At 40.2% G+C, this 14,347-nt stretch overlaps 1 protein-coding gene across 1 annotated transcript; it reads left to right on the forward strand.

The window, feature by feature from the left end:
- Window positions 1–9,021: 9,021 nt before the first annotated feature.
- Window positions 9,022–12,571, forward strand: LOC135209873 (uncharacterized). The gene is made up of 3 exons (XM_064242631.1): window positions 9,022–9,369; window positions 11,569–11,722; window positions 11,957–12,571. The coding sequence occupies exons 1-3, from the start codon at window positions 9,219–9,221 to the stop codon at window positions 12,486–12,488; spliced, it is 837 nt and encodes a 278-aa protein (XP_064098701.1). The 5' UTR covers window positions 9,022–9,218; the 3' UTR covers window positions 12,489–12,571.
- The last annotated feature ends 1,776 nt before the right edge of the window (window positions 12,572–14,347 follow it).

Raw genomic sequence — 14,347 nt, forward strand, 5'->3', positions numbered from 1 at the left:
CAGTGAAAGACTATTAAATTATGTTCGTCAGAGGCGAATAATTTTTTGTTTTACTCGTATGACGTCCGAAAGTATTATTGGGTTAGTTACTTAGCTTCCATATGAAACGTATAAAGATGATTTCCGTATACCTGAGAAAGAAAGAGAATTTGAATATATATGTTTGGGTTTTACAATTTCATATAAATTACTATGTATACCGTGTGTACACTCGCCATTTTTAAAGAAAAACAAAAACTCAAAATTACAGTATGAAATTTTGAGTAAATGAAAATTCCTCTATATTATTTCACCATTAATGCTTCAGAGATAGTTGTCTTTTTTTTTTATTCTGTTGTTTTAAATCGTGTTGCTGGTTGAATCTAACGACGAATTAATATTGGGTCGTAAAATTAATCCTCTCTCTCTCTCTCTCTCTCTCTCTCTCTTTATATATATATATATATATATATATATATATATATATATATATATATATATATGCACGTCAGTAGGTAGGAGGATGTTCCTTGTTTTTAATGCATCATCAAACTCAGCATTGCCGAATGGGATAACCTCTAATTTACATGTGAAGAATCTCTAGCGTGGTGAGCCGGCTGTTCCCCCCCCCCCCCTCCCCTCCCTCTCTCTCTCCCTCCCTACCTACCACCCACAGTAACCGGCTCACCTCCCTGAACAACGTCTCTTGTGTCTAGTCCCCCCCCCCTAACCCCCATCCTCACCCCCCACCCCCCCAAATGGTCTCCCTTTCTCGGTATAACCTTCCCAACCATCCTTCGAAAACACAACCCCTCCCCCCCAGGACATTCCCCCCCCCCCTCCTCTCACTCCCCGTCCCACAGATGCTGATATTTTACACACACTTTGACAAACCAGCCAATGCTTAGAGCCATGGTACAAATTAATCCTCCGGAGTGGTGGGGGATGGAGGTAAGAGGGGGAAATGAAGAGGGGTTTGAGAGGGGGGAGGAGGAGGAGGAGGAGGAATTGTGGGAGAGGGGGGAGGATAATGGGACTCTCCCTCCTCCCTCCCTCCCCCCATTTCATACCTCGCACCATTCTGTGAACAGCCTCTGTACATAAATCATTTTTTTTTTTTTTAGTATCTTTTTCGCCGTAAAGAGGGAATTTCTCGATAATTTTATTTGCATTCGTTGACGGCGTGGAACACCGAATAATTGTCATGTAGATTTAAGGGAGTGTCACTTTGGAGTTGTTTCACGCATCAGCATTTGTAAAAGCTTGCGAATGCAACGCCAGGAATCTTAATCAATAAATTGCTGAAGGTATGTTTTCCCAGAGTTTACAGCTTTAAACGGATGCTCTCGCTAGAGAACGAATAATAGTGTCAGATTTTAATTATCGTACAATAGATGGCATCTCTCGTGGACTGGAATGGGACATTTTTCTATGGTTTTACGCCTCTCTCTCTCTCTCTCTCTCTCTCTCTCTCTCTCCCTTCCTTAGGAGCCCTACTCTGGAAGACCGTCATTCTGTACTGAAATATCCGATTTGAATACCATCGAAGATGGTGGATTCTAGAACCCAGGTCTCATATTTTCGATGGTTTTACGCCTCTCTCTCTCTCTCTCTCTCTCCTTCCTTAGGAGCCCTACTCTGGAAGACCGTCATTCTGTACTGAAATATCAGATTTGAAAATCATCGAAGAGGTTGGTTGATTCTACTACCCAGGTCCCAAACACACACATATTAATATATATAGAAGTCATATCTCGCTCAGGCGATACCCAATGTATAAAACCTTAATGGACAGCGTAACGAGACACTATTCCGCAGTGCATGGCAAGCGAAAGATACTTTATGTTAATCACAAAACTGAAAAATCGCAGTTATTTGTCGAGAGGCGAGGCAGGGTGGTGCGATGGCCGCCGGGATCGCTGCTCGATTCGTGGTACTCTGGTGGCGGGGGGAGGGGGGGAGAAGAGAGAAAGAGAGAGAGAGAGGAGGGAAGAAGGAAATACGAGGGGTTGAAAGAGAGGGAGAGTTGGCAACACTGCTTCACGTGGGTAAACCTGCACTATTTTGCCGCGTTTTATATTTTCCACGTCTACATCGGGTACGATTAAATAATAAAGGTAAATCGTTAGTGCAATTTCCACTTGCTAAAAAATACAAATTCACGTGTGGTGGAAACAAAGGAAATGTCTCGTGATTTTACTCCCAATAAATCTATCTATAAGCTGCAAGCGAGTCTCGCACGTACGTACATCCTGTCAGAATTTACTGAAGAATTAGTTTCACGACCAGCTTTCGTTTTTAAAGTAATTCGCGTTTTTTTTTCTATTTTTTGTTTTTTTTATTAAATCATGGTACATCTAGATGCTTTGTTGTCTGTGAAGGGAAGGGCTTCGAGTTAAACAGACGGATAAATAGATAGACAGAGAGGGGGCTTCAAGATAGATACATAGACAGACAGACAGAGAGGGGGCTTCAAGATAGATACATAGACAGACGGACAGGGAGGGGGGGTCTTCGAGTTAAACAGACGGATAGATAGATAGATAGATATATACAGACAGACAGCCACAGCCCCTGACGGGCAACAGAAAGACTTTCGACCACTTATTCATTGTGGCTCCCCCACAACAACGCTTTTGGAACACATAATCATTCCAATTCTCGGCTGGTCACGCGAGGAGTGGCGCCTCCTCATTATAGGTTGGAATACTCCTGATGGGGGTGGGGTGTTGGGGCGGGGGGGGGAGTGAGGGAGAGCCAGCAGCACGAAACTCGTACCGCGGCGACATCGGTTGACGTTGATTGATATTGCATTCGGCTCGTAGAGCAATTGGAAGACTCGTAGATGGAGTTCAGCAAGGTTTCAAAACGTCAAAAAAGTTCTTCTCGTATTTACACTAGAGTGAAAGAGTTGTGGGGGGGGAGGGGGGTTAATTGGTGGGGAATTTTCGTGTTAAGAGAGCAAAATTATTTATGCTAGTACTAGAGATATCGTTTTGAGGGAGAAAGACTTGTGTTGGCAGCAAAAACCTCCATTATATAAAACTGACGAGATAGAGATAGAGAGAGAGAGAGAGAGAGAGAGAGAGAGAGAGAGAGAGAGATGGTGGGGAGGGTACTTCAGACGTTAACAGTAGGGAAGCAACGTTGGATAGGAGAAACTGAAGCCGGTAGAATTAAGGCTGGGGTGTAATAATGATACAAACAGCCACAGCCGGTAGGGTCGAAGTTGACTATAGCCGTGGCTATAAATGGTTAAGACCCCTCGTCAGCCATTTTACATATCTACGATCTGGCTCTCTCAAGCCACGGTTTTTTTTTTTTTTTTTTCTGTTACAAGGGGTCTTTTTCCGTTGATCTATTGTGTAACATCATGATGACATTTCTCGCTAATCAGTTTTGAAAGCGTTTTGTTGGCAACTTTCTACCACATAACATCATGCATGATGTTGCTGTGCCAGATTAATTATTATCTCCTGTGTACTACTATGCAAGACATCACATTTAATTCATATTACGTTTAATTCATCATCTGCACAGCGGTAATGGTACGTAACCTATTTTGCTCTCCACAGTATCAACAATGTACATACAATTGTGTCGCCAAACCAACATATTTGTTATCAGCATTTATGTTTATAGTTCTTATCATTATTAAGTGTCTGTAAAAGAACTCTAGTTCATCTTTTCATTTTGATAGATTGAATTCTTGTTTAAATGCAACTTTTAAATTAACGCACCATTTTGATCAAATAAACAATAATCATTTTTAAATGCCGTACCGTGTACGATCTAATTAATCTTGTATCTCTGCGCATATTACTAAACACGCTTCCAATATTCATTTCTTGAGCGAGATGTTGCATATTCATTACTGTTGCAACTTTCGCTGCAAGGGTCGTCATCAGTATGGGTTTGTTTGAAAGGGAGGAATGGAAATTGATGGAAATTAATGGTGTGTGTTTGTGTGTGTGTGCTTATCTTTCCTCGTGTAGAGATTAAGCAATATTTCGGGGGCGGTGTTTGCTTAAACCTGAATTCTCTCACTAGACGCAATTACAGCCCCTGTGATCACATATATATTTCGGAAAATACTTGTTAATGAGGCATGGAGTTCTTTTGGATAATTTCAAGACATTCATGTGAATCCTAATGCACAGCCTTCTGTTGGCTGTGGCGGCTCTGTCTCGATTCTTTGCAGGCTTCCGCGATGGCCGACTCGTATGCTCCTCGCTTGATATTTTTTTTCTTTTTCCTCTATCATTCTTTTATTTTTTTCTTTCCCCTTTTTTTTCGTTCGGAATTAACGTCTTTGATAGCATCATTAATTTTCAGCTTTAGCGTATCCCAGTATTTCTTAGAGACCGTGTATTTTCTGTGATAATATAGAAACCGCACACAAAAATGGTTCGTTGAATTGTTGATCAAATACACCATCTGGCAACTGCCTCCTCCATCCTCCTCCTCTCCCTTCCCCCCCCTCTCCCCACCAGCCATACCCGATCCCATCACCCCCCGCCCCCTCTTCTCTTTACCCCCCGGGTAGCGGAGCAGGGGAGAGAGAGAAGTGTATAGTGGAGAGAGAAAGAGAGAGAGAAAGAGAGAGAGAGAGAGAGAGGAAGGACACGTTTTGAATTTTATATTTGTCAATCAACCTCGCTCTTTGTTCAGCTGCAAGCGTGATGATTACATGTTTCACGTCTTTTAAAAGATGGAAAGAGAGGATTAAAAGTCAGCGTGCGACTCCAGTCTCATTGATTATGCAACAAAGAGAATGATTTATTATGTATTCGAAGAATTAACGACTATCGACAGGTGGGGAAATGCGAGTGAAATACTTAGAAACGTTCTTCTCCCCATTAACGAACGGAATGGGGTTTTTTTTAAATGCTTTATGATGATTAATCATTGACTCCGTTCCCCATTCAATATGGACTGGTGGTAAAGACGCTTTAATTGATTCCCCGTAACACAGAGAGAGAGCATTATCACATTTAAACGATATGAAATTTGTAATCCCAGCTTCAGATTAGCCTGTCAATATTGTGTGATTAATGGCCTATGCTAGATTAGCCTTCAGCACGCAGTATTCCGGAGCTTAAAACTGACGTGGCCTAAGCGTTGCTGGCTGTGGGGCTGGGACGGCATAAAACCCGCGCCCAAATTCCGCTTTTGCTTGCAAATGTGTGTTTGTGTGTGTGTGTGACCTAGCCGCGTAAAAGCGTTTGCATGCGAAGGACACATACTTCCTTCAAATCGATGTCACCTTCCTTTCGCATGCCAGAGCTAATAGAGGAAGAGCAGGGCCGGAACAGGAGACGATCAATGGAGACACGATGATATTGTGTACGTACGTTGAGGGAGAGAGCTGCTGGAGCGAGGAGCCGTTCGATATTTATAGGATCCGATCCTTTTTTCACGTTTCGAATTGACCTTTCCAGTCCTCAATGGAACTGACATAACTAAATCATCGTGATATTTCCACCAGGCATTTCGTGGGATGTAACGGTTGTCCGGTAAACCCCCCACCCCTTTTACTGAGAGAAATTGTATGGTGTTTTGGAAGGATGAAATTATCTAGACTATAATACATATATAGCTTAATGTTCTGTTACGTTTTTATAGAAGCCTAGCATTTGTTTACGCATCTAATCAAAAATTAAAATTCTCTCTCTCTCTCTCTCTCTCTCTCTCTCTCTCTCTCTCTCTCTCTCTCTCTCATACCAGGAAATAGTTATCTAGATTAAAATGTATGTGTAGCTTAATGTTCTGTTACGTTTTTGTAATAGCCTGGCATTTGTTTACGTATCGTATCAAAGTATTAAATTCTCTCTCTCTCTCTCTCTCTCTCTCTCTCTCTCTCTCTCTCTCTCTCTCTGGAAATAGTACATACATTTTTAAATGTGTTACCTTATGTAGATGACGAAAGTTAGTTATATATATTTGTATGTTATCAGGTTAGAAGATAAGTTATCTTTAGTCATATTCTATCCATAGGTTGGTATCCGCTTAATAACATTTGGCGTAACAACAAATGTCATTTGGAATTTTTCCGAATGTCACTGAGGATCATAACAGTAAAACATAAAGATCAGATGCACAATGGATAATCCTGGAAATGATTACACGTTGATAATCACAGCTTTAGAAAATTAAATAAAAAGAAAATCGGGAATTCGGTTGATACGGAAGTAATGAGCGCAAAAAAAGGTAATTTACAAAATACTGTCAGTGATAGTGGAAGCCGTAGTGTAGATGTTGTTGTGGTTGTTGCAGACAAGAGAGAAATATGCCTTAGACCATGAGTTGTAATTATTTATTATTTTGTGTTCACGGACATACGAGATTTCTCTCAGCCGTAAAATTGTGAAAAATTGTGGTAGGAATTCATTCCTCCTGGGCGAGATTGTCTCATTTATTGTCGTTTTAGTTTATTTATTTATTTACGGCTTAAGCCATTGTTATTTGAGTAATAAAATTTTTAAAAAGCACTTTGGAGAATTCGCGTAAATGTACCCAAGGCTGGGGGTTTGGTCTGCTGGTTTGAGGGAGGGAGGGAGGGAGGGAGGAATCGCATAGACTACTCCCCTCAACACCCACCGCCACCACCACCTCCCATCCATCCGGCCCCCCTCCCCCTCCCACCGGTTTCCCCATCCCTCCTTCGTGCATCACATCCCCCTCCCAGTGTATATGGAGGGTCACCGCACGCAAGCGAGGCAAGAAAGTCGTAAGCCACTATGGATGTAGGAGGGAGCTGGCTGCTGGCTGCTGCTACCCGCTCGCTCTCTAGAGCTCTTGTCTTTGTGCTTTTCGGCAGAAAGCGGAGGCTGACATTTTCGACCATTGTTTTGGGCGAGATCCTCCCTCCTCCGAGTGGAGAAAATTGGAGCTGTGTGTCGTGTGTAATCATGCTGGGTGATGGTAGGCGGGAATTAAATATGGATGAGAGGGAAAGAGAGCTTATAGTAGGAGAGACCGTGAGGAAAAAAAAAAAGTACGAAAGAGAGGCGACGGGACGAGGAAGGAGGAGAGAGAGCGGTGTAGAATGATTGAAGTGGATGAGGAAACGTGACGGAGAGAGATGGGAGGAGAGAGAGAGCGAAAGCAGGAAGTGGAAGGAGTGAGGGAAAGATGAGTAAACTGGGGTGTTTGTGAGGAAACGTAGGATAGGTAGGGAAAGACGGAAGAACGACTGAATGAGATAGATGAAAAGATGGCGAGGAAATACCACAGAGAGAGAGAGAGAGAGAGAGAGAGGCTGATAAATAGGTAAATGAGACAGACTGATAGAAGACGAAACGAGAGAGAGAGACTAGTATCCGATAGAAGATAAAACAATAAACTGAGAAAAGACGAAACAGGAGAGAGAGAGAGAGACTGGTATCCGATAGAAGATAAATAATAAACTGATTAAAAGCGAATTTTCATATCTCGTTGATCGCTGTAAAGACTTGCCACGTCGTAACCGAATTATGCAACCCAAAAAGAGGAGGCGAAGGGGGGGGGGGTGTTGGTAGGAGTTAGGGGAAGGGGGAGAGGACCAAGGCTTTATGCTAAGCTAGGAAACTCCATCGATCGTTCAGTTCCAGGACATGTATGTTTATCATTGCCTGCCACGTGAACATGAAGTATGTTCGTGGAAATGTCATCTTACCCGATGATTTCGTGAGGGAATGCGAGTGTGGATCTTTGTTTATCGAATTTACTCCTTGTTTGTTTGTTTGTTTAGGATGCCGAGAACTGAATACAAGTTTTGTGTAACCGTTGCTTTACTTTTATTTAAGAGCAGTTTGTTTTTAGCCGTCACTTTTTTCGGTGTGTGTCATTACGTTGCTGCTGTGATAACAGCTTGTTTTATCTATCATTCTTTATATATATATATATATATATATATATATATATATATATATATATTGTATGTGTGTTTCTTTGTTTGTTTGTTGAAGCAGAAGGTATAAGACTGTGTGTAATAAGTTTCTTTGTATCCATCATTCTTTCAGTATAATATATTCTTTAAAAAGGTTATAGGCCTAGTGTAACAATAGGTTGTATCCGTCATTCTTTCATTATATATATAATGGGCTGTTAAAAGGTGTAGTTCGAGTGTAACAATTAAGTGTTTTCATTCATTTTTCTCACATAAAGAAAAAAATCCGAATGTATTTAGTAAAAATCTATTGTTTTTTATTTCTAGTTTTTTTCTAATCCATAATAATTTATAAATTTTGTAGGTATGAAATTTTGTAATATTTTTTAACATCCTATTTACTATGTGAATGAAATGTAATATTCTTCTAATAAAAGATAAAAAATATATATATGTTGATTCAGAAGATATAGACAGTGTAATAAAATGAAATTATGCAGACATGAAAAGAGTGTAAATATTGTTGTATATTGAAGATTCTAAATACAAGAACAGTTTTGTTTATGTCATGCTGTCTTTTGTTTGTATGGTGTTTTTAACGTTGCATGGAACCAGTATGGTTAATCAACAACGGGACCAACGGCTTTACGTGACTTGCGAACCACGTCGAGAGTGAACTTCCATCACCAGAAATACACATCTGCTGTCAATATATTTGTTGCTTCAGAAGGTATAGGCCGAGGTAAACAACTATTAGTTTTGAACAGTCTTGCTTTCAAACTATTTGTTGATTGAGAAGGCATAGATGACTGTGGCATTCACTGCTAACTTATTCTGAACTGAGACACCCTTTTAGAAGCGGAAACTCGTCATTCTCCACATTTTCTCGGAGCTCGGAGCTCTTATGCCACGAGGCCGCGTAACGTCTGCTGCGTGGCTCAGTGTGTTTGCCGACTCAGAGTTGCCAACTCGCATCGATTGATGAATGTCGCTTAACTCGCTATGCCGAAAAATTCGCCAAACAATAATTCAGAATTCCCAGTCCATCTCATCCTCACTGTGATATGCGATGAATTCCTGATCCTCGAATGTATTATTATGTCCTTTATGTATTAAATCTCCTATATATATTTTATTTATGGTAGTGGTTTACTTACAACGTAAGATGTAGTCAGTGTGGCGACAGAGTGATGCCAGATATCGCTATTGGACCACGTTTATCAGACGATAAACCACTAAATGGCAACGCTGCATCGAAACCGCAAGCCACGCTACGTGAACCACGTTTGTACGTAGGCAGGCCACATAGCGAGGCTTAGCAGACGTAGCTCCCAGCAGCGTTCAGTTTCCCTGGCGATGTGATGAGGTGATGATGGTGCAGAACGTCGACCCCATGGAACAGCTGATAGAGGAGGTTAAAAAGCGTCCATGCTTGTACAATCCGAAGCTGGAGGAGTATAGAGACAACCAGATTAAAGACGATGTCTGGGAAGAAATAGCCACCACGTTGAATAGAGATTGTGAGTATTTTTATTGTTTTTCGCGAAATACTCCTTTTTTTTCCTGTGCACCCTTAGCAGGATGTCGCCTTCAAAGTTATTTTATTCCAAGAACGCAGTGATTTCAAGGGCTTTTATTTCGGCTATTAATTGCAATCTATTTCGTAGTCCTATATGCATGCATTCATATTCGGAAACGCTGTAAAAGTCAGCGTATATTAACTTCTTACCATCCAAATCAACTTGAGAGCGAAATATTTGATAATTTCGTAACTGCTTCGTGAAGGGCTTTATGCAAATGCAGAAACTGTGAACGCATGTAATAGGGCCGCCTCGCATGAGCGTACAATTGAGAGAAATTGGGTTGCTCTTTTCCACTTGCAGTACTCCGCATTCCCTACGTCGTGTTGTACCCCAGTTGAAGCAGACAATTGCTCTAGACCCATTTTTTTTTTTTATAATTGAGTAACTGTTTCTCTATTCGTGGTCTCGTTGTTACCCATTAAGATTCATGATGAGGCAGTTTTTTTATGTATCTATTCTCGTTGGCTAAGTTTTAAATTAACTTATTGCGTATTCAACAAACGCATTGCAATGGATGTTAGAAACCAAAACTTATAATGTAGTAGTAATTAGTACTAGCTACAAACGTGGTGGATTGTTGACAGCTAAAACCAGCCTATTATAATTATTAATTATTATTATATGCAAAAGAAAATGAATAAAGCAGAAAGAGGAGGATGCAAGTAAACCACATATAAATAATAATAACACTGATAAATATTTAGTTTCTGCAGTGAAGAAACAGCCACATGCGCAGTAAACAAATAAAGGAAATTCTCAGTGCTGAAGAGCACCATAAAGATAAAAAAGAAAATCGAAAACTCGTGGTTCAGGGCTCAGAGTGCCTATGTTCGGAGGCAATGGCAATGGCACTGCCCAGGCTTTGAGAATGCTGATCATATAGTCACCTCGCAGGATTAGGTAACAGAATCCTGAGATGATCCAGCTTCTGAAACAGGACAGAAACAGTCAAAAAAAAAAAGTTAAGTATATCTTAGTTTCACCAGACCACTGAGCTGATTAACAGCTCTCCTAGGTCTGGACTGGACCATTAGATATTTTTATGTGACTAGGAACCAAATTGGTTTCTCAGCAACGGGACCTACAGCTTACAGCTTATTGTGGGATCTGAACCCTATGTTATCGAGAAATAAATTTCTAATCGCCAGAAATAAATTCCTCCGATTCCTCTCCGGCGGCTGCGGTGAGTGAACTCGGGCTACCGGGTTGATAGTCTAGTCAGAACCCATTTGTCCAATGAGGAACTGTCAAAAACAGTGCAAGCAGTCAGGAAAATCTGATTTGGAAGAGGGAAATATTGGGCTCTCGAGAAACTAGCAAGTATTGAACAGCCTAGCTTAACGCGTTAGATATTGAGCGGGCCAGAGCATGTGTATTATTTAGCTTGCAGACATGCAATAGATATGCAGTTACCAAGCTAATGTATAAACCACATGCAATGCACATATCCAAAATCCATGTTGAGTGCACTTTGAATGGCCCATAAGCATACCTAACTTTCAACCTGATGTGAAGGTTCAGTGGCCCTATTGATGTGGATTATTCTGCATTCTAGAAACCTTTTGATAGGAAGTTTTGAATTCATAGACTTCTTGTCTAAGTCCTGGGTTGTAGAAGTCAAAATTTCAAGACACAAGGTCCTGGTGATCTTAGCCTTAATGAGGATTTTATTTTTCAGGAATTGAATAAAAATTGTGACTTGAAACATTTTTATTGGGAGATATAAGTGATTGCTTTGATTAAGTCATCTGGTTAATTTGAACTTGGATGATGTATAATTCTTTGGACTATATTTTGAAGAGTGACGACATTGCGGATATGCACTGTGGCTTCCTTATGTAGTTTATCATATGTTGTGGAATAATGGAAACCTTCAGTGAATGAATTTCAATTCGATTCAAAATATAAAAGCTTTTGACTTTGAAAATTATTTCATTTTAGCGATTTAAATTTGACGATTTCATTTTAGTGAATTAATTTTGTAATAGTATTTCCAAAAAGGATGATGCTTAGATCTCAAGTTGATTGAATGGTAGGAGACTAAAGTTGTAGTTTGAGATTTTCTGACATGCTGATTCAGCATACTTGTTGAATGAAATAATGGGACTAGAAATAACCCTGGTATGTTTTCTGCAGGCAGGACTATCAGACAGGAGTGGAAGAGGCTTAGAGATTGCTTTCGTCAAGCAACAGCTCGCAGGAAATCGACTTCCTTATCCCGGAAGCGATGGAAACCTTGGCGTTATGAGAAGCAGATGGAGTTTGCAGCTCCTTATATAAATTCTAAGGTGTAAGGAGCATTTTATTCACAGTTTGCAACAGAGGTGGAAATTGGCATAGACTGTTTACAGTACTGTAGGGGACTTTGGTGGTTCTTTGTGTAGTGTATGTAAATTGGACTTGAAGTTGATCAGTATTGAAATATAGTTTGTTCATCATTCAAGATAGTTTGTCAGGTCTGTTAGGATTCATGGCAGTGCTATCAAGTCCAGAATTGATAACCAACTCTCTTCAATTTCCCCAGGGCTACTACCAACGCCACTGACATCCAGAAAGGTGGTGATGAGGACCTCGATGAAGATGTAGGTCTAGCTCTTGTGGCCGTCGAAATGGCGGAGGAGAAGGAGCCTTCGTCGTCCAGTCCTGTAGAGGCTGAGAGACCAGAAACGAAGTATACCAGTAGTGCATCTGGCGAACACGACTTCGAAAGTCCATCGGCAGTTCTGGATGATCTTCCACAGGAAACGGAAACGAATGCACAGAGTTTCAGAAACCACACGTGCAAGAAGAGGAAAGTGGTCGCACCTCATTCCAATAGCTTCTGCACGGGTCTGCCAGATGGGAAGTTATCAGATCAGGACGACGACCTGGACCTCTTCTTCAGGAGCGCCTGTCTGTCTACCAGAAGGTTGCCTCGGAAACTGCAGAACCAGATAAAGAGAGACCTTTTGGACAGCATCCTAAGTGCAGAAGAGCTGTATGAGGGCGAAGTCCCAGAATCTAAGAATCGTGACCTCCTTGCTATCTCCCACTTGCATTGTTGTAACAATAATTAATGATGTATTGCAGACAGAATACTGGAACTGGCATTGAGTAACTGTATATGAGTGCTTTATAATAAATATTGATTTGACTTTTTCATGTGTTTTTCAGTTAAGATGTAGTGACCTATTGATTAAAAAAGCCTCATAAAGTAGAATTCTTGTCACCTGACAACTCTCTCTCTCTCTCTCTCTCTGACACCGAGGACTTAACGCTTCATCTTGATGTGTTAAATGCACCATGAATTGCAGTGACTATCTCTCTCTCTCTCTCTCTCTCTCTCTCTCTCTCTCTCTCTCTCTCTCACGGTCCGGTGACTTGAAAAGAGGAATCAATTACTCCTTTTATTCTCAACAAGTAATCCATTTGCTTAATCTCTCTCTCTCTCTCTCTCTCTCTCTCTCTCTCTCTCTCTCTCTCTCTCTCTCTCAACAAAAAGCTTTTCCTTCCTTTGTAATTCTTATTTTTGGCCGAGAGAGAGGCAGAGAAAGAGTTGTAGAAAGAGGGATATATATATATACATCGAGCTACAAATGTCCTTTAATATCTAATTCGCTCTACCTCGGATTTAATATATTTTCATATATGTTTAACCGAAGAGGAATTTTTTGTCGGTGAGATTGGTCGGCTCCCGGGCGCGAACCATCGAAACCAAACAAATCCAGGACGACGGTGAAACTTAAACCCACACCGCCACCGCAAATGGGATATGACTTATATATTTTATATATATATATATATATATATATATATATATTATATTTATAAAGTGGGGAGGGAGCTATATACATAAATACAAAGTGGGGGATAGAGTAATAGATAGATAGAGAGAGGGGTTGAGTAGTGTCGCTATTTGCAACTCGCAGCGTGCATTCAACACTGGCATCCAAATGAAGCTTTAAAGAAAGGGCGGAGAGGCTTTATATTCCGAGAGAGAGAGAGTTCTTCGAAGCGATTTCATCAGCATCGGTCGGTTAATTTGATTAGAGAAGTTTGGGAAAGGTCAATTAATTTCGGCGAGTGTAGGTTTTGGGCCCCTCCCCTGGGCGCCGGATAAACCACCCAAGGAGAGGGCGAGGTCGGGTAGGTGGTTGTGGACCCACGGGGTTGGGAGGGGGAGGGGAATGGTTTCGTAATTAAGTGTGTCTGTGAAACGGGCTGCGTGATAAGCGTTACAGTCAGTTTTGAGGTGTCTGTAATTGGGGTTTGGCGATGCTACAGATGATACAGTGATTTCTTTTGTACCTGATATTACATATAATTATTTATATTTAATAAAATTTTATATATTCATTTGTTATATATATACAGTTAAATTTTATATATATATATATATATATATACAGACATATATATATATATATAAATGTTATAGGAAGCCCACTAAAATTTGGAAAAAATTTAAAGTTTTTATTTCGTTTTAGTGGGTATCCTGCAACATAATATTTCTAGTACACAGATACAGTATTTAACTTTGCATAATATATATATATATATATATATATATATATATATATATATATATATATATATATATATATATATATATATATATCAGACACTCTGGAAGACTGGCATTGTGATAATTCACAAAGTCTTTTTAAGTAATCTAGATCTCTTATGAAAAAGACCCTTCATAAAGATCTCATGTTAAAAAAAAAAACTCAGTAAAGATCTCTCGCCTGAAGAAACCATAGAAAAAAAATCTCATATGAATGCTCATCATTTTAATATCAGATGAATGTAGCAAGTAAAGGATTTTCACCGTTTAACGCTCAGAGTAGCAACTTTTTTTTTATGATTTGCCTTGTCACGTACATCAGGATATATTTTCAGTTTACTCTTGTCATGTTTTGTCTTTTATTTGTGTGAT

This window comes from Macrobrachium nipponense, chromosome 38 (genome assembly GCF_015104395.2).
Source record: "Macrobrachium nipponense isolate FS-2020 chromosome 38, ASM1510439v2, whole genome shotgun sequence".
Taxonomy (NCBI): domain Eukaryota; kingdom Metazoa; phylum Arthropoda; class Malacostraca; order Decapoda; family Palaemonidae; genus Macrobrachium; species Macrobrachium nipponense.